The sequence below is a fragment of the Polypterus senegalus genome, chromosome 2 (assembly GCF_016835505.1).
Source record: "Polypterus senegalus isolate Bchr_013 chromosome 2, ASM1683550v1, whole genome shotgun sequence".
NCBI classification, from domain to species: Eukaryota; Metazoa; Chordata; class Cladistia; order Polypteriformes; family Polypteridae; genus Polypterus; species Polypterus senegalus.
In genome coordinates this window covers 292,895,236-292,916,692 of record NC_053155.1, presented here as the reverse complement: position 1 = coordinate 292,916,692, position 21,457 = coordinate 292,895,236, and the positions used below count along the sequence as shown (strand labels likewise).

The 21,457-nt window shown below is 36.7% G+C and overlaps 1 protein-coding gene across 15 annotated transcripts in view; it reads right to left on the bottom strand.

Moving 5' to 3' along the window:
* Positions 1-21,457, bottom strand: part of nbeaa (neurobeachin a) — an 894,135-nt gene that overhangs the window by 403,803 nt on the left and 468,875 nt on the right. For all 15 annotated transcript variants that reach the window (XM_039745777.1, XM_039745778.1, XM_039745781.1 and 12 more), the window contains one exon: positions 5,560-5,621. In XM_039745777.1, coding sequence (XP_039601711.1) covers positions 5,560-5,621 — 62 coding nt within the window. The remainder of the gene's footprint in view (positions 1-5,559; positions 5,622-21,457) is intronic.

The following is a 21,457-nucleotide window of genomic DNA, read 5'->3' as shown; positions in this document are numbered from 1 at the left end:
TAATGTTTTCAACATGAATAGAACAAAACATTTTTAGAGAAAACAAGCAAATGGTAATAAGATGCAAAAAGTTCTACTTTTACTTTCTCAATTCTGTACATCCAGGAGTCAGTCCATTAGCATGCCATTTAAACTCCAAATAACAAATAAAATAATTACATTTATACAGTGCTTTTCTAATCTACTCATACACAAAGAGCTTTACCACTACAACCACCACTGTCGGGAATCCTGACCACCCTGGCCCACTGGCAAAAACTCGGCCTATAAACCAAATATAGAAAGGAGACAGACACTAAATTAAAGAAACTGGCTGGTAAAAATGTGATTGACTCTTTTGTAGATTGTATAAGGGACTGAATGCAAGGATGACAGTAGTACGATTCTGGTCATTTACTGCACAGGAATCTCAACTTTTGAAGCTTGGGGCTTTTTGAAGTTGTCCTATTAATACCTGACCTGACCAATCTTGTCACTTCTTGTGATAACTGGCTTGAAAAACCTGAACTACCCGCATTTTCAGTTTGCTGTGTGGAACTGGAGAAAAACTAAAAGTGTTTGATTACTCAGATATTATGCTTTGGACTATTAGTATATTTTTGAATCATAGTAGTAATTTTTAAATAAAACAAAAGTGTGAAGCTTGAGATGCATGTAATCAGAAGTAAATGAATATTATGAATGCAAAGACATGAAAATTTTAATCATATGTTTGAAGGAATGGTAGAAAGAAAGCCCAAGGGTAGTACAGAAGTGAAGTAACAAAGCAAAGCATCCAGATAATTTTAATGGAATGAAATTTGTAACACAGGAAAATCATCCTGATAGATAGGGAGGAAGAACTGAACCTGTGTCATCATTGCTGAATTGCTGTAAAACTTATCTGGTCTAAATTCTTATATCTTTCTGCTTGCTCTCATAGGTTCAGGTGCGGGGGTGTCAGTCTTTAGGGGTTTCATTGAAGTGCTAAGCAGGGGTAGAGATGTGAGAGAATGGCCTGCAACAGGTAACCAAACTTGTTAAAGTCTCAACACCAAGTGCTAGGACCAGAGATCTGGAACTGCAGGGTGAACCTTAAAGGACCCTAAGGTCACCACTGCCACCACAGCACTCACCCTATAGCTTGGGAAAGAGAGACAGATAACCTGGGTTTTGCTCCAGGCACAGATCTAGACATAGCCAATGTGAAACATCCACCTGAATGATGATGGACCCTACTCTTTTTGAAAGATTCCCTGGCATCAAATTGGGAGAAGAATAGCAAAGTTTTATTAAAGGAGGTGAAGAGGTGTTGGGTAGGACAGCAGGATGGTCCCCACCTGGGCACAAAGCCATGTGGTTATGGAACAGAGAGGTGCAGGATGTGACAAAAGCAAAGAAGGAGGCAAAAGATAGAAACATGTATAGGCAGGCAAGCAAGGAGGCAAAGAAGGTAAGTGGCAAGAGTCAAGGTAAAGAATTTGGAGGAGGTGTATGAAAAACTGGAGACCAAAGAGTGAGACAGCATGTTTTTTTAATATATTGAAGGCTAGGAACAAGGCTGGAAAGGATTTTAGATAACACAGAAAAAAGATAAGCAAGGTTTGTTCTTGAGTAAGCATGACAGGACGAAGTATAGAAGGAAGTGGTACTTTGAAAAGCTACTGAATGAAAAAAAAATCCAAGGGAAGGGTTTGGTGATGGAGCCCTAAACGAAGGGCTAGTACCAAGAATAATTAAGGAGGAAGTAAAGGAAAAGAATGAATAATGGAAAGGCAACAGGACTGGATGAAATACAAAAAGAGTAGAAGAGTAAAGGAGAAGAGGGAGTAGATGTGTCGTGTGATTTAATGCAGACGTTCTATGAACAGAAGTGGATACCAGAGGAGAGCAGGAACAGTGTGATTGTACCTACTCATAAGGAGAAGGACGATTTTCAGCATTGTGCAAATTATAGAGGGATAAAACTGATGCCAAACAGAATGAAAAATTGGGCAAGGGTTATAGAGAGAAGGCTTAGGGAACAAACACCACAGGGGTGGAGCAGTTTAGTTTTATACCAGGAAGAGGAACATCTGACACAGTCAGCTCACAGAGAAGCACTGAGAAAAACAGAAAGGACTGCATATGGTGTTTATTGATTTGGAGAAGCTTATGAAAGAGTACACCATCAAGAAGTCTGGAGGTGCATGAGAGAGAAAGGGGGAGCAGAGAAGCATGCAAGGATTGTCCAAGATATGCATGTGTGAGTGAAGTTAAAAGCAGGGTTTGGGTAACAGACAAGATTCCATTTAGAGTAGGTCTGCACCTGGGATCTTCTTTAAGTACTATAATCTGGTTATGGATGTATTGAGTTATGGGATAGAAGCCCAATCCCTTTGATGCATGATTGTTGCTGAAAATATTGTGTTGTGTAGCACCAGAAAAGAAAAGAATTGGAAGCAGAGAGAAGATTGGAAGAATGAAGAAGGGCTTTGGAAGATAGATGATTGAAGATAAATAGGAAGAAGACAAAATATATGAGGTTTAATGATGATCAGAATTAAGAAGTTGGGGGCAGAGAGAGCTATTAAAAAGAGTGGATACATTCAAACATCTAGATCAGTGGTATTCCAAGATGGAAAATCAAATGTAGAGATAACCCATAGAGTGCAGTATGCATGGAGCAATTTAAAAAAAGGCATCGGGTTGAAGGTAAGGATTTTAAGACAGTGGTAAGACCAACAGTGCTGTATGGAGCTGAGACATGACCAGTAAAGGGAGCTCAGGAGAAGTTAGAGGTGGGAGAAATGAGAATGTTAAGATGGAGGAGTAGAATTACAAAAAAGAGCAGAATAAAAAATGAGACAATCAGAGGTACAACAAAAGCAGGAGAGATATCTAAGGAAGTACGGGAAAGTAGATTGAAGTGGAATAGACTTGTAGTGAGGAGAGAAAATGAATATGTGGGCAAATGGAAATACACAAGAAAAGAAAGCGAGTGAGGTCAAAGTGAAAATGGATGGATAAAGTAAAAGAAGATCTCAAGGAAAAGGGCTTGAGTGGCAAGGAGGTGTGGGGCCGAGCTGTATGAAGAAGGTTGACCAAGCATATCGGCCCCACGTAGAAGTGAGAAAAGATACATCCATCCATCTATATCCTAGCACAGGGTCACGGGGGTCTGCTGGAGCCAATCCCAGCCAACACAGGGCACAAGGAAGGAACAATCCCCGGGCAGGGTGCCAGGCCACCACAGGGCACACACACGCACAATTTAGAATCGCCAATGTGCCTAACCTGCATGTCTGTGGACAGTGGGAGGAAACCCACGCAGACACAGGGAGAACATATAAACTCCACGCAGTTAGGACCCGGGAAGTGAACCCAGGTCTCCTAACTGTGAGGCAACAGCGCTACCCACTTCACCACTATGCCACCCTGTGAGAAAAGATGAAGAGAAGAATTACGTCTTGTAGGTGTCTTCATTATTATTATGCATTTTGTTAACAAATAGAAGCTAAAGCAATAAAGCACGTGCACGATGGCTTATGAGTAGTTTGAATATTCACATCACAGAGCTCTACCATTAGTTTAGTTGAAGCCAAGGTGAAATGAACATGGAAGAATTGCTGAGGAATTAAGCGGAGAGAGTGAAACCTGATAAAATATAGTCAATGCTGTTGGTTCAGTATGGAAGTGAAAACAGCGCAACTTTACTATGCGGGAAGAAAAGCAGAGAACTTGCAGGAATGAAAAAATAGTTAGAAACTACAAACAGGCAGGGAACTGTCTCATAGATGTATGAGACAACAATTAGAACTGTGGCATTGAGTCATTTTCCAGACTTTCTTATGGAATTGTAGTAACTTGGGGAGATGGAGCCTTTCCAGAAAGCACAAGGCACAAAGGTTTTGCCATCTCTGCAAATGCAACGCATCAAAAATGGGCATCTTTGAGGAACGTAAATGCATCAAATTATTTCTTTTATATATTAAATGACCTTTTGTTTACATTAAACTGTTGCCAGTTGAACCATCACAGTTGAAAAATGCTAAAGAGCCAAGCATTGTACACCTAACCTTCTTTAATGTTTTCTCTATTTATTTGTTCTTTTGCAGATTCATGCTGACACACGCATACTCAGCATAAACTGCTACTGTACACGTACATCATTCATTGAGTTGAAAAAATATTAACTTAAAACATAAATTCTTGTTCGGGGATACTATGCACTTAAAAGACATGACAAAAATTATTTGGGAAAACAAAGATTTAAGGTAAATCAATTTAGATTTAAATGTTGAAGGCCACATTCACACCACTCTTCTTGTTCTGCCTAATTTAAAGATAAATACAAAAAGAAAGGAGGTTTGCCCTTGCATTTTCAAGCAGGATAGATATAGAGAAGGTTTTTTTTTTTTACTTTTTACAATTTATCCTAATAGGAATAAGGCCCCTTTCAAACAGCAATTGCCTTTACAGCGAGAAACATTTATTTTTATAACTGACTGCATTTGGATTCAACTGCAATATTTTAGAAGGACAAAAGGAGTTCAGCTCAAATTACATTCTTTTCCTCTTGATCAATATGTGAGGCAAAATTTCATCTCTGGAGCCCTTAATGGCAGGAACTCTGATAGCCAGAGTAATGCTATCTTAGTGATTAGAACAGTAAGTCATCATGTGAATAAGAGCCTTTTAACACTACATGCTTTGTACCAAGCAGTTCATTGGACAGAATAAGAAAAAAAATAACAAAAAGTGAAGTTTAGGGACTTCATAGTAAAGTACAGATCAGCACGCTTTATCACAAAGAGATCCTGCTGGACTTGAGAGAATGCACCCTGAACCCTACACTGCTAGATTATTACATGAGAAATGATCGATCTCGTATCTAGCTTATTGCATTTTAAAAGAAGAAACTGCAACTTGACAGAACTAAGAAACTGAACATTCCTTTTTCATTCAGTTCTGCAATTGGACAAGACCTTTAAACGACAACTTACAATTTTCTAATGAGCGCCAACGACAAGATCTTTGGGCTGTGAAGAGGTATGTTAAATATCTTTCATAATATTACAAATATGCAATTAAAACCGAGCATTTCTATTGTGTGATTAAGAAAGACTGGCTGAATATTTAACTCTGGACAACTCATATGAATGGAGGCTTAAATAATTGTGGATACAATTCTGAATTGATTTACTGCAGAAATAAAGAAGTTAAGAATGAATAGCACTTTTTAGTTAGATTGAAAGTAAAATAACTGGCATTTTTCTGATAACTATACTGTGTCTGAATAAAACTGATCTCAAGCTGTTGACCATTTACTGTATATCACCACAATGGTAGACAGGACTACTCTTAAAACATGAATTAAACCTGCAGAGTGCTGCTAATAACAGTAGGTTTAGAATATATGTGTTGTTTCTAATATTATGTTCAGTAACTCAGAAGAAGCCATTCAAACATGAAAATGCTGATTCAGCATGACGCAATAACAACCGTAACCTGAAAATATATAGTTTTTTAAATGTGATAACCTCCATTGGCTTATCCATTATCTAATTAGTAAAACTGAAAAAAAATGAATAAGTTTACCTGAGAACAAAGCAGCATCACCAGCTCCACGACAGATGTACTTGATTTCATACAAACAAGGCCTAGAAGGGATAACAAATAATGAATATTAACATTAGACAGATACATACAGTATATGATGATAATCACAAACAATAATATCTGAGGAATAATACAGTTTTATAAATAGCACATTAGTGTGGATATATTGTATGCATTTTGTATACATTATTTTGTGCTTTCACTAATCACTGAACTATTGAACATACTAAATAACTTAAGGTTGCTGGCAGTATTTGATTACAAATATAATATAATGACCCTTCTCCAATTCTACTGACAGGCCTGATTCATTCACTTGTTCTTGAATATTACATAAATGATCAAATCATCGATCAGACTGCTAACTGTAAGATGGTAATTCATGCTGAACACATTTTAAAGAGTCATAAAGAAAATGCTTTATCTCATTTATTAAAGCTGTTCGAAAACATATTAATGAAAAAGTTATTTTTACCAAACCCTGATCATGTACACACAAATAATAATATAAATTCTTATTTTTAAAATTGTATGATCTGTTGGCATCAAGTTTAGTGGTTATTATTAAGACACCGTGCTACACCATAGTATATTTGCGTTGTCACATAGCAGGTTGCTTTGTGTACATCTTTCACGACAATAGCTAATCCTTACTTTCTGCAAACGTTCATAGTTTTCTATGCAGTGCCCATGCAAAGAAACATTTAAAAATACATTATTTATAATTTTGTTTGTTTTGAAACAAACAAAAAAAAAATGTAAAAAACTGAAACATATTATGTTGATACATCAAACCACTAAACATATCTTAAAACATAAACTGCTATAAGAGTATAATAAAAAAATTATTTCACATATTATGGACTGCCAATACTGATGCTCTATGTAAGAAAGGTCAGAGCCGACTATACTTTCTGAGAAGGTTGGCATCCTTCAACATCTGCAGTAAGATGCTGCAGATGTTCTACCAGACGGTTGTGGCGAGTGCCCTCTTCTACGCGGTGGTGGGCTGGGTAGGCAGCATTAAGATGAAAGATGCCTCACGCCTGGACAAACTTGTTAAGAAGGCAGGCTCTATTGTATGATTAAAGTTGGACAGTTGAACATCTGTGGCAGAGTGACGGGCATTAAGCAAACTCCTGTCAATCATGAAGAATCCACTGCATCCACTGAACAGGATCATCTCCAGGCAGAGGAGTAGCTTCAGTGACAGACTTTTGTCACTGTCCTGCTCCACTGACAGACTGAGGAGATCGTTCCTCCCCCACACTATGCGACTCTTCAATTCCACCCGGGGGAGTAAATGCTAACATTAATTTTATTTTAATCTTTTTCATTTTTTTTACTATTTAATTCAATATTGTTTCTTTGTATCAGTATACTGCTGCTGGATTATGTGAATTTCCCCTTGGGATTAATAAAGTATCTATCTATCTATCTATCTATCTATCTATCTATCTATCTATCTATCTATCTATCTATCATATAGTGCCATTCATATCTATCTATCTATCTATTAGTGGTACTGCAGTGGGCTGGTGCACTGCCCAGGGTTTGTTTCCTGCCTTACGCCCTATATTGGCTGGGATTGGCTTCAGCAGACCCCCGTGACCCTGTGTTAGAATATAGCGGATCGGATGATGGATGAATGGGTGGATATTAGTGGTATTAATTCACATGTGAATTTAAGATCAAGAGGAAACCATTTTTCCAATCAAGTCCTTGGTTTGAAATGATATCAAAATAGCCATAATATTAATAATTAACACGCTGATCATCAACTCTTTGAAGAAATTCATGCAGAATCTAAGTAAGGCATGGACTGATTGAAAAACCTTCCAGCTTTGAGTCTGGCCAAAGATACATTCATGTATGCAGCGATCAATGAGAGAATGAAAGACTGAAAAGATGGTCTGCTGAAATTGTAACTGAAACTATACTGAAAAGATAAGCCGAGTTTTTTTTCAAGAGGATTTCAATGTTCATTTATCTAAATTCTATCTCAATTGTTATTTTACAAGGTGCATACTATACATGGAAGAGTATCTCAGAAAAAAAAAATAATAATTAAACATTTGAGAATAAATGTGCCACAAAATATTATTTTTTTGCTTACTCCTTCGTTTTTATTAAATTTTTTTTTGTGTATTTATTTGAGTGACAGCACATGCAGAATGAAACAAGTCCTGTAATGAAAACTGTCACGTTCAATAATCAAATTTGAGAGGGCGGGCTCTAGAAATGACTGCTTTTTGATTGGTGTGTCATGTGCAGAGTGAATGTACTGTATCTGCTTTGGTTGACTTAGAAATGTTTTGGCTCAGGCGCTTGCTTAAAGTTGTGACTGTGCGTGCTGGATACGAGGGTTTTCCAGAAACACTATGTGAAGTGGCTAATTTAATTCCAGAGAGTCTGAGTTCATCGATTGGAGTTAGCATCTGAAGTGTCTGCTGTAAATGTGGTCTTTGATGGTCAACTTTTTCTGTCAGTTCTACTGGGGATTCATCAAAAAAAATACAGTATTCACTTCAACCCACCATCAAACTTTGATGACTGAAAGTGCCAGTTTTCATTTCAGAGTTTATTTCAAATTGAGCGTGCAGTCAGTGTTAATTTTATTTATATATATATTTATATATTCTCACATTTCACAGTACTTCAACTTATTTGGATATGTATTTATTTGTTTGCTTGTTAGGCTATTTATTTAATTTGTCTGAAATATTCCTCCATAATTATATACACTAAACCATCTTGAATCCTCTGTTATACTGCATAGACACATGGCTCATTTTACACTCAGACAATCATAATATTAAAAATCCAAAAAATAAGAAAAGGTAGTATGTTAAATTGGGACCGGGGTAGTAACAGGTCTATTGATATGCACTTTAGTTGTGTGTTGAAAGTCTGAGGTTTCAACTGGCTACTAAATATCAGATATCAAAAATTGAGCTGAGGTCAAAAAACAAAATATTATCCATCAAGAGCTTACCAGTTCCTGCTTAAACATACAGTTTTCTAGTCTTTGATTGGAAGAGATTAAAGGTTCAAAGATGGATAGAAAAGAAAGAAGATCTTGACTAAGTATCAGGCTTCATCATTAAAAGTATAAAAAGTAACTTTACACGTAGATCAAGACATGTGGATTTGGCAAACAACTCAATGTACTGAATGCATGCAGTCAAGCCAAGGTAACTTCATTATGAAGAAGAAGAAACACATTTGTAATTTGAAAATATTCCACTGTAAAAATCACCTACAGATATAATCATGTAACATTTCAAATTCTAGCCAATAACTCCTGTATATGACTGAGGAAGAATCACTAAATGCTATATTATTGCTAGTATTGACCATGAATTATAGCTACGCAGTGGACGAGTAACAAATTCAAAGTAGCAACTTCACCACAAATGATGCTTCTATGCCAAAATAGAACAGATGAGCAATTTTATTTCATCTGCCTACAAGATACTGGCACCAGTATGCCAGCATACACATCTACTGTATGTAGTTTTCTCCAATGGCCGATCTGTTGAGAGGCTAGTGACAAATGTATACTAATATACTTGTATACCAGCACAAACAAGTACAAGTCCTAGATGAAGTGATAAAATTTAATACTGAGGATTGTAGAACCATGTGGGAGACGATCGCTATCGCTGTCCAACATGAGCAAACAATATCTACTTATTAACTGTTATCAAACAGCCAAAACAACTACTCAAAGAAGCATGAAAAAATCAATAATAACAAAGAAGTGGAAATTATGGTAATCAAGATGTGTATTATAAAACAAATGTATTATAAATCATTACTGAAGCACTGGACTTTCAGAAATATTTTGAATGAATCACTGAAAGAAAGTATGCTTATGGCAAGAATACATATTCTATAACTAAGGACGAGTTACGCCTTAGTGTGTAATTACCACTTGACGTCCAGTATCAAAAGACAGAAGACAAATAATGAGATCAAATAAGAATAACAATTAAAACAATGATAAAATTAGTAGTTGTAGTACAGGGGCGGATAGTTAGGATAGTACAGTGGTGTAGCAGTTAGCTGTCCTTGTTTCTGAGGCTATATTTGATATTGGCGCTTCTTGGTTTTACATTTCACTAATAAAATAAATGAATAGCAATTTGGGTGCTCTGGTTCCACAGTACAACCAGATGCAGGTTAGGTGCATTGGCAATACTAAAATGTCCCTAATGTGTGGCTGGGGTGCGTGTGTTCACCCTGCGATGGACTGGCACACTGTCCATGGGATTGTTCCTTCCTTGCACCCCATACTAGCTGGGATAGGCTCCAGCACCCCACTGCAACCCTGTTCAGGAATAAGCGGGTTAAAAATTAAAAGCAATTCTTTAAAACAAATGTATCATTTAAAATTAAAAATTTTGATAAAAAAATCATTAGGAATTCTCGTATGAGATAATTGCCCATTTTTGTACAGAACTGCTTAAAAGCTTTTCTGAGAGACAGAAGTGACAGAAAGGACAGAATAGTTTACTGCAGCACTGGATCTTAAAACAGACAGTTAACTAATGAAACAAGAAACAGGTGTGAAAAGCTCATTTAGACTAACAGTCAGTGCAATAGATCAGCTATTCACTAGCTCAAGTGCTTCCAGATCAGAAAGATTAATGGTACAGTAATTACCAGCGGACAGGCTGAATGCTGAAAAGAATTTAATAGAAAGACCCCTTCTGTAGGTTTTTCAGAATACCTCCGTACAGAAAAGAAACATCTGTCAATATGTTTAAAGATGATGATGATTTTTACTATTAGTCCAGCATCATATAATAGTTACCACTAAAATGAATTTAGAAAAACAGCTGCCTCTTACATCAATCACAGGATAACATTCAACTGCACAATATGAAGAGTTGTTCTAATAACTAACTTGAATTATTTCAAAGTTAACATAACATATGTATTTTCTGTTCATGGAGCAGAAAATATGTTTACTTTATAGTTTTTCTAGAATGAAAATTATTGTCAGATACTCAATGAACAAATGACAATACCATTAGATAGGGAAATGCTATGATGGTGTATTGTACACATATTTGTGAAAGATGTTGCTGTAGAAAATTAATTACTAGTCTGCTTGTACTCAGAAGCTCTGGGCGTGTACACCGAATTTCTAGAATATAAAGAAACAGACCATTTAACAAGAAATTACTTGCCTGTTTTGTAATGAAACCTGAGTACCACACTCAATAATACACTTCTGTATGCTCAGATTGCAGATGTTGGGCACTTTTATTTTAAATAATTAAAGATTCTAACACTTTTGTGTCCTCTACATTACACTATCCTATTTAAACACAAATCCTAACTCCTTCCTGTAAAACACAAAAGGAGATAACACGACAATTTAGTCTGGCATTATGAGGTAAATGGCTTTTTGTCTGTCAGGCTCTTAATTATTACATCAGAAGTAAGTATCTTCAACAAATACAGTATTCACTGATGCTCCACAAACTACTCCAAGTGTAAGTTCCAAGGTTACACAGGCATAATTGCACCAGTGGCCACTTGTCTGCAGACATGAGAAAGTTGAAGAGAGAGCGTGACCTCCAGCAATCAGAACGGTGATGGATTGAAGATAATTACTTGTAAACGCACTGGTTTGCATGGCAACACATTTCAACTGCTAAAAAACATCCCCCACTTCCTGTCCGAGGTCACGCTAATGACCAAAGGCTTTAAGTAGCGTACTTAATTTATATAGTCAACTATAAACCACTTCATTGAAATCAGAAAGGTTTAATAAGACTAAGGGGAAACACAAACAACAGAAGAAAATAAATGTTAGATTACCAACCAGAGTCATAACCACTTATTATTAAAGAGAAGTGCTATAATTTTATAAGACAGGTGGCATGGTGGTGTAACAGTTAGAGATGCTGTCTCATCCTAGGTTTAGGTCAGTGCCTGAAGATTTGCCCGTGTGGGATCTGCAAGTTCTCCATATCTGTGTGGGTTTTTCTTCCACAGCCCCGATATATGAGTGCCTGGTTAACTGGCAGTTCCAAACTGTACTTGTGAGTGTGTCATGCAATGGAATTGTGCCCTAATCAGGGTCGGCTGCTGCTGGGATAGACTCTGACCCCAATGTGACATTCAAATGGATTAAATTAGTTTGGAATTGTTTGATTCTGCAATTTTTCTGTTATAATTCACACAGAATTTCCTTAGTTACATAATCCACATTTTTCCATTGAATATAATAGTTTGGGCAGCACGGTGGCGCAGTGGTAGTGCTGCTGCCTCGCAGTTAGGAGACCCGGGTTCGCTTCCCGGGTCCTCCCTGCGTGGAGTTTGCATGTTCTCCCCGTGTCTGCGTGGGTTTCCTCCGGTGCTCGGTTTCCTCCCACAATCCAAAGACATGCAGGTTAGGTGGATTGGCGATTCGAAATTGGCCCTAGTGTGTGCTTGGTGTGTTTGTGTGTGTCCTGTGGTGGGTTGGCACCCTGCCCTGGATTGGTTCCTGCCTTGTGCCCTGTGTTGGCTGGGATTGGCTCCAGCAGACCCCCGTGACCCTGTATTTGGATTCAGCGGGTTGGAAAATGGATGGATGGATATAATAGTTTCCCCATGACTCTGGACTGAAGTAAACAGGCTTGAAAATGCATGGATGTATATTAAATAGTATTATTTAGGAAAAAAAAAAAACCCACTTTGTCCAATTCTTCTTGATACAAATAACAATTTGTCCTCCCAAGATGTGCATTTCATTGATCCCAGGATAAAAGTTCAAGTTTTAGCTAGGCCCTGAAGACAGCACACATTCAATGTTATTTCCTGAAACAGCCCAAATTAGTGGATCCCACAGTAAATTTTAATGGATGTTAGAAAGAAAAACAAAAATGACTGGCTTACAGTCTGCTAAGAAGATGTTATTTGTGTGCTGTTAGAACAACAAAATCCAGTATCTGGTAATAATTTGATATTTTTTTGTTGTTATTTTTTAAGGACGTTAAGTTGAAGTATGCAAAAAATGACATATTCCTAACACAAGAAATTATACATGACGAATAAAGAATTAAAAATCACTAAAAAATAAATATACTGAGTATATGTGATTAGAAAATGTATGTAATAACAAAAGCGTTCATAACTGTTTGACTTATATAGAATCTTTCGTGATGAATTACACTGCAGGATGCTATATATACTGCATAGCGAGGTTGATAGTTATGTTTAAAAAATAGAAGATACTTTCTGCTTTTCCACCCATAATTGAACCTGAATTAATTTAAGACTTGGACTCTATTAGAGTGATGCTGACAGTCAAAATAAAAGTAGCTTGCATTAAAGAACGTAGACTTTGCTTACATCACCCTCAATAAAACATCAACTAAGGCCTACGTACTGCAAGGAACAAGAAGACCTGACTGTGTAATGAATTAATAAGTTAGAAAATGCACACTTGGCATAAAATTTAACTGATTTGAAAAATAAAGTTTTGTTATTTTAATTTTTATTCTCTTTATCAGTTGTCACATTTTTATTAAATACTAGCCATAAATTTAAAATCATATTTGGATGTGTACTTTCAGCACCTTTCTTCTGTATCCTGGTGTGTCTGAACGTCACTTGACCGGCACTCCCTTTGTCAAGTGCATTCTCATAAAGCCTGCTTCACAGAATTTCCATTTTATTATAATGTAGATTTAAAAATGGGTCTTAAATACAGCAATAATAGAATGCAATTATGTATACTAATAGACTACATAAAATACAAGCTTTTTAACAGTACTTTATGATGTCATGTAGTTAAAATCGTAGCACAAATACACTTGCGATGGCACAAAGGCTTTTTGACAAAAGATTCCTATTCCAGTGATTGATGTCTTATTGTTAGCTGTTGTTTGTGATGGGTCTATGACTAATAAGAAACATAACATTATTGAAAGACCTACCCAATGGAATGTTAAAATTTTCTGTTGAAGACTCAAGGTAAAATTGTTGACTGCTTTGAACAATGATGGACTGTTGGTTTGGAGCTTTACTGATAAATCATTGTGTTAGAAATGTTTAATCGATTTAATGTGCAGATAAAACAGGCATGAGGTTGTTTTTAATGTAATGAATATATGGAGTACATATCTGTGCACTTTATGCTTACAGAATGATGCTTACATTATTCCTTTCTCCTTACATTATTTCTAAATAAGTGACTTTTTGAGTTTTTTTTCTTTTTTTACTTTTGCGATTAGCTTACCTCACCAGTAGGAGAAGTGAGCTGGTGTACCAGAAATATGTGCGCCAGTACCTCTCCCAGTGTTTGAATAACTTGGATAGAGGATTTGTTGTCGGGACCGGGTATTGGATGAGTAAACAAGAAAAATATACAAAATTAGCCAAGGTACCTGTCAAAGACAGGTAATAGAATAATCAAAAAATATTTGCTATCTCTTTCCCTGTGTGTACTTCTGGTGCCTTTCTCTCTGTATTTCTGTGTGTGTTGTCAACATCTGCTCACCAGTGTCCTCACTGCCTAATCTTGCTTATGTTTTATATTAACTTCCTTTTATCTCATTTTGTAAACCACTTTGAGCTACACTGTTTATACAAAAACATGCTATTTAAATAAATGTTGTTGTTAATCCCATAAAGCCTGTTTGTGAGATTTTCAAGGCACCTTTCTTGCCACTGTTTGGTTTTATACTTCTTTGAAAGTGATTATCTGAGAATAGGTCCCTTACACCTCGTCATGCATCTCACATCTCACACGCACACTCCTCTTTTGTCACTTCACCAAAGCCAAACTAACCAATCACACAAAGGCCAAACTGACCAATCAGATTATTTGGAGGAACTGGACACAAAGACCTTAGTGTTTTATTATACATATAGTAAACAGATAAACAAATTACAGTGACCTGTCTTAAGGCAAATTTAAAATAGTAAACTAATCGGTAATTGGAGTCACACAGAATATTTTTCGCTATTTTCACTAAATTTTGAAATTTTAAAAATGGGTACGGGATACTTCATTTGAAATATCTCACTGAAATTTTAACTTTTCTGACAAACTTCCTGGTAGAATAAATGTGCCAAATTTCAACAAAATTGGTCCCCTGAGACCTGAGTTGTTTCCTGTTGACAGACACATGTACAGACAGTAACATATTTTTTTACATTTTTTTAAAGACGTTCCTAAAGTAGTATTTAAAGCTATATTTAAATCTAGCTGTGAATGTGAGTGTGTTCTTGGTTATGTGCTGGCATTTCAATAATTTGTATTGGGGATATTTTTTTGCCATCAGGAATAACTATTGGATGTCTGAAACAGGTAAACATACAAGATACCATGACTGGTGAGTCAAGTACAGGAAAGTATACAGAGGAAGAGGTTGGCGAAGAAAAAGTGGGATAGTCAGAGAGATGAAGAAAGTGGAAAGGAGTACAATGAGAAAAGGCATAAGGTGAAGAGAGAGGTGGTGAAGGCTAAAGAAAAGGAGTATGATGAGTTGTATGAAAGGTTGCACACTAAGGAGGGAGAAAAGGACCTGTACCGATTGGCTAAGCAGATGGGCCGAGCTGGGAAAGGTGAGCAACAGGTTAGGATGATAAAGGATAAAGATGGAAACATACTTACAAGTGAGGAGAATGTGTTGAGTAGCAGTAAAGAGTACTTTGAGAGGTTGATGGATGAAGAGAAAGAGAGGGAGAAGGTTGGATGATGTGGCGATAATGAATCTTGCAAATGATTAGCAAGGAGACCGGCTATTTAGAGGATGAAGAATGGGAAGGCCATTGGTCCAGATGACATACCTGTGGAAGCATGGAGGTGTTTAGGAGAGATGGCAGTGGAGTTTATAACCAGATTGTTTAATGCAATCTTGGAAAGTGAGATGATGCCTGAGGATGGAGAAGAAGTGTACTGGTACTGATTTTTTAGAATAAGGGGGATGTTCAGAACTCTAGAAACTATGGAGGGATAAAATTAATCAGCCACAGAATGAAGTTATGAGAAATAGAAGTGGAAGCTAGGTTAAGAAGAGAGGTAATGATTATTGAGCAGCAGTATGTTTCATGCTGGGAAAGAGCACTACAGATGTGATATTTGCTCTGAGGGTGTTGATGGAGAAGTATTGAAAAGGCCAGAAGGAGTTGCATTGTGTCTTTGTGGACTAAGAGAAAGTATATGACAAAGTGTCTAGAGAGGAGTTATGGTGTTGTATAAGGAAGTCGGGAGTGGCAGAGAAGTATGTAAGAGTGATACAGGATATGTACAAGGGAAGTGTGACAGTAGTGAGGTCTGTGGTAGGACTGATAGATGCATTCAAGGTAGACGTGGGATTACATCAGGGATCGGCTCTGAGCCCTTTCTTATTTGCAATATTGATGGTCAGGCTGATAGATGAGATTAGACAGGAGTTCCCGTGGACTATGATGTTTGGTGATGACATTGTGATCTGTAGTGATAGAGGAGAGCAGGTTGAGGAGACCCTGGAGAGGTGGAGATATACTCTAGAGAGGAGGGAAATAAAGGTCAGTAGGAACAAGACAGAATACAAAGTACATGTGTGCGAATGAGAGGGAGGTCAGTGGAATGGTGAGGATGCAGGGAGTAGAATTGGTGAAGGTGGATGAATTTAAATACCTGAGATCAACAATACAGAGTAATGGGGATTGTGGAAGAGAGTTAAAGAAGAGAATGCAGGCAGGGGGGAGTGGGTGGCGAAGATTCAGGAGTGATTTGTAACAGATGGGTACCAGAAAGAGTGAAAGGGAAGGTCTACAGGATGGTAGTGAGACTATCTATGTTATATGGGTTGGAGACGGTGGAAAAAAGGAGAGTTAAAGATGTTAAGATTTGCATTGGGTACATGAGTACATTAGAGGGTCAGCTCAGGCTGGATGGTATGGAGAAAAAGCTAGAGAGGCGAGATTGCATTGGTTTGGAATTGTGCAGAGGAGAGACGCTGGGTATATTGGGAAGAGGATGCTAGGGAAGGAGTTGCCAGGCAAAAGGAAAAGAGGAAGGCCTAAGACAAGGTTTAAGGATGTGATGAGAGAGGACATGGAGGTGGTGAGTGTGAGAGAGCAAGATGAAGAGGACAGAAAGATATGGAAGATGATCCGCTGCAGGAAACCCTAACGGGAGCAGCCAAAAAAAGAAGAAAGAACTGAATTTGAAAATGGCATCCACCTATACCAGAAAACTGAGACTCATTAATATAAAAAACAAGTACAGACTTTTTAAAAATCCTTGTATGAAATATATTAAGGATGCAAACATGCCCCAAATGCAAACAAACTACTTTTACCATGAACAATGTTCATGATACTCTAACCTCACCTTAATAAAACAACTCATAAAACAGGAAATATTAACATTACATATCATGCAGTACAGGTACAATAAGATATTTTTGCATACTCATTGGTAACAGTCGAAATAATAATAATAATATACTGCTAGTAACAGTAACCTCTTTTCTGGCTCTTGACCTACTTCACCCACCATAAGACAATCATAAAATCACGTTTTTTTATTATTGCTGGGCAATTATTTAGTAATTTCATTGGCCATGCTAAACATGCTTAACTATTTTCAATCTTTTGGACATCTGAATATCTTTCAGGATATTTTTAAAATTAACTTATTCTATTTCTCTGCTCTCTAGATAGGGAGAGCAGAGGGTATACAATCTACTTTGAATAACATGTAGTTCTATAGGTAAAAGTGATTTTGAATTTATTTCTCATAATGCAATACTCGAAATCAATCAAAACATATAATTTGATTTGCTATATCTCCCTATGCATTATCCTTCCTTGTGAGTATTTCAAATGGAAGGTGTTGCTAAAAACAAAAATGAAAATTGTCACTAAGACAGTAATAGAAATGCTTTAAAGCTGTAATATACACATCAAAAAGCTCTGTATTATGGAAATGTAATCCTTCTTTTTGATGTAAATATCTATTGCACAATATTTTATGAAAAAAAAAATGGTGTGTTTCACATGTTGTGAGAAATGACTAGACAACTAACATGTGGATTATGTGATAAGAGATTTTTTTTTTCTATGGATGTTTTTCATGACCTTTGCATAATTGTTTATGAGAGCTGTGGACAATTTGTAGATTTAAACCTAAACCTCCATGAAATGCAGAATAGTGATATTAAAAACATAAACTGCCTAATTCAAACAATAATACCTAATGCAGTGCATCACAACCCATTTAGCTGATGCTGTGATTATGTGTTATTATCAAAACTAGCATATTGCAATAATGATTTAAATATTTGGGTGTTAAATATCTTGCTTTGCTACTGCAGTAAATTATATATGTTAAAACGTTTTTAAGACTTCCACTTTAGTTACACAGTTTGGTAGTTTTACATACACTTCCCCTTAATTGCCACTGCTGCCTTGAAGTAAGCGATTCACTGTTCAATCAAAACAACTCTGCTGGATCAACCTGATCAATGTCTCAGTAATTTTTGATTACCTCAATTAGATCTCCAAGCAACCCTTTTTGCTTGAAACTAAAAACGTTTGATTTCCTGAGCCTGTCAGAGTAGGACATATCACTTAGTCCTTGGTTGCTCTCCTCCACAAAGCTGCAGTGCTGCTGTGTTTTTTGCTGTAGTGTGATGACCAGAACTGCACACAATACTACAGAATAGGTCTCAGAATTATATTATACAGTGTAAGTATAACACCCCTTAATTTTTATTTAATAGTTTTCAGAATGTAAGTAACATTTTATTGGCTTTTCTAATTGCTTTATCACATTGACAAGATGTTCAGAATGTTGGATCAATGTAAAACAGTGTTTGACATTATGTATTTATAATTTATGTTCTTTTTGCCTACATCTAACACTCTTCCACAATATTTTCCCATTGTTTGCCAAGTTCAAAAGTGGCCCACTAAATCAACAAGCTAATTAAAAGGGCAAGCTCAGTTATAGGATGAACTCCAGACCCCCTTTCATTATCAGTGATGGAGAGAATTAAAACAAAACTGAGTGCCATTATGAACAATGATGCACATCCTCTCCACAACACACTGAGTACTGTCAGCCAAAGAATTATTTGTCAGAGGTGTGTCAAAAAACAGTATCAGGGCTCCTTTATACTAACGTGATAGCCAAGTCAGAACTTATTATCATTCTTTTTAATGTTCTTGCTTTATAGTCATTCTGGTGTTTGTTCAGGCCAAATTGTGTGTGTATATTTATTTAATTTTTTACTTACTTATCTACCTATTTATTTTTTTATTTATTTAAAGAGCTTCTGTAAATCTTGTTTTTGATCTATGAAATTAAAACTGAGTGCCCTGGAATGAATTTGTAAGAGTAAAATAACCCTACGCAACAAATCAATTGTGATTAACATCTTGTGAGACTGCAATCCTACCTGCTGACCAAGCTGGTAGCCCAACTACATATTTCTTAAAGAAAATCAACTTGAATTTTGTTTTGATTTATTAAGTTTGACTTGACTGTATGGAATGTTATCTGTTTCTAATTTAGGTCAATTAAATAAATAAATAAATAAAAGAAAGAAAATCAACTTCCTGATACTAATACCTCAAATGTGACTCTAAAGAGATTTTGACTGATTTTGTTCAGAAACGGAATAATACTGTATGTATAGATTTTTCATATTGTTCATGAGTAGGGAATGATTTCACAATAGGCCCCATCACACAAAATGAATATTATGTGGTTTAGAAAATGGAAGAATGGAAGGATGGTTTTCATAAAGGCAAGAGGGATAGGATGAGATCTGTATAATAAATCTAGCATATGTACTTTACCTTGAGGTCAGCTTAGCAGTTGATTTAAATATTCTCACTCAACTTAACCAGTAATGGAAGTGTGAGGCCATGTTGACAACTAAGTAAAGGTAATGCAGCCAGTGGTCACTGCAGAGCCATTGTAAGACTGGTAATCCTCATAACAGAAAGCAGAGGGCTATAAATCTGAGTAACAATGGCTGCTGAACTCTGACTAGAAGCTATTAAAAGTGCAATGTAATTTTTCACAAAAATTTGACTATGATCATTCATTAAATAACATTACCATCAAGTTACAATATAATGCTGTCATTAATGGTAGTGCATGTTCATACTCAAAAAACAAAATGAAACAGGTAAAGTTGTCAAAGTAAAAAAGTGTGTATCATTTCTTTGCCCTGGGGTAGAAATACTGTATCTGTAAAAAGAAGGGGGTGGCACGGTGGCGCAGTGGTAGCACTGCTGCCTCGCAGTTAGGAGACCCGAGTTCGCTTCCCGGGTCCTCCCTGCGTGGAGTTTGCATGTTCTCCCGTGTCTCGTGGGTTTCCTCCGGGCGCTCCGGTTTCCTCCCACAATCCAAAAGACATGCAGGTTAGGTGGATTGGCGATTCTAAATTGGCCCTAGTGTGTGCTTGGGGTGTGGGTGTGTTTGTGTGTGTCCTGTGGTGGGTTGGCACCCTGCCCAGGATTGGTTCCTGCCTTGTGCCCTGTGTTGGATGGGATTGGCTCCAGCAGACCCCTGTGACCCTGTATTTGGATTCAGCGGGTTAGAAAATGGATGGATGGATGTAAAAAGAAGAAAAAAAACACAAGTAATTAACCCAGTAAGACTAGATGAAATTTGTTTTTCTTCTTTGAAACAGTGCCTTTGGAATGGTGTTGTATGTGTGCCTGGCCAAGTTCAGAATAGATTCCTATATAAAAAAGAAACTTTGATTCTTAATTACAAGAGAAACATCTAAGCATTTCGGTTTAAGCCCTCTGTTTTCACAGTAGCACTTTTTCTGTTCCATCTTGTCTCCGGCAATGAATACAACATCTCAAACTGATGTACACAGAATGCACCATGCAACTTAAATAAACTTAAAATTTAAAATAATGCCAATAACTTAACATTTAAAATTAAAGCATTCTGCCCATATTTCTACTCTTTCAGACATTTTAAATGATATATTATTTTAATCTAGGCTCTGTTAATAGGATCATGAATAACATGTCACATAACATAGCTATGCATTATAAGATTAGAAAGTAGGATATGGCACATATACTGTATGCATCCTCTGAAATTCCTGTATTCTGGGCCAATTTTCTGACTCATGGTTGAAGGAGCCTAAGCCTCACCTATCATTGCCAAGCTCAAGGACTCAACCCTGGATGTGATGTCAAAACATCAAAAAATACACTCAGTAATAACAGAATAAATTAGATTTTCCAGTAACTTAATCAGTATACCTTTGGCAGGTGGGAGAAAATTGGATCACCAGGAGCCTTATGTATAACGCTGTGCATAGAATTCACACTAAAACATGACGTACGGACAAAAACAGAAATGTGCGTTTTCACAAAAAAATCCAGAGGCATATTTCTGTGAGTACGTCAACTTCCACGTTCTTCCGCCACACAAATCCCAGTCAGCGTGAAATGTAACACATGTGCACGTGCCTGTCACCCCTCCCAGAATTACGCCTCTTTGAATGTGCAAATCAATATAAATAGAAACTTAAGTTCAGCATTCTGTGAAAACATATGGGGGAAAAAGGAACAACAAAAGGAAGTTGATTGAGTGACATAGAGTGGCGCAGAAACTTGAAAGTTCAAGTTCAGAAAGTCGCACAGTGCCCCAAATAAAAAAGAAATGGTCAGATAACAAACTTGCCATGAAAAGGCAAGTTGTAGCTCACCTTCTGAGTGTCATACGGAAGCGTATTAGGGTAGAGAGAGAAAAGAAAAAAAAAATAGGAATACAGTGGCAAAAAAAGTTTGAAATGTCAGCTTAAATCTTGAAATTTCCACTTTGATCACACAGTTTATTTTGTCATTAAAGTAGAATGTCATAAACTGCATCTTAAAATGTTTAATTTACTAGGATTTC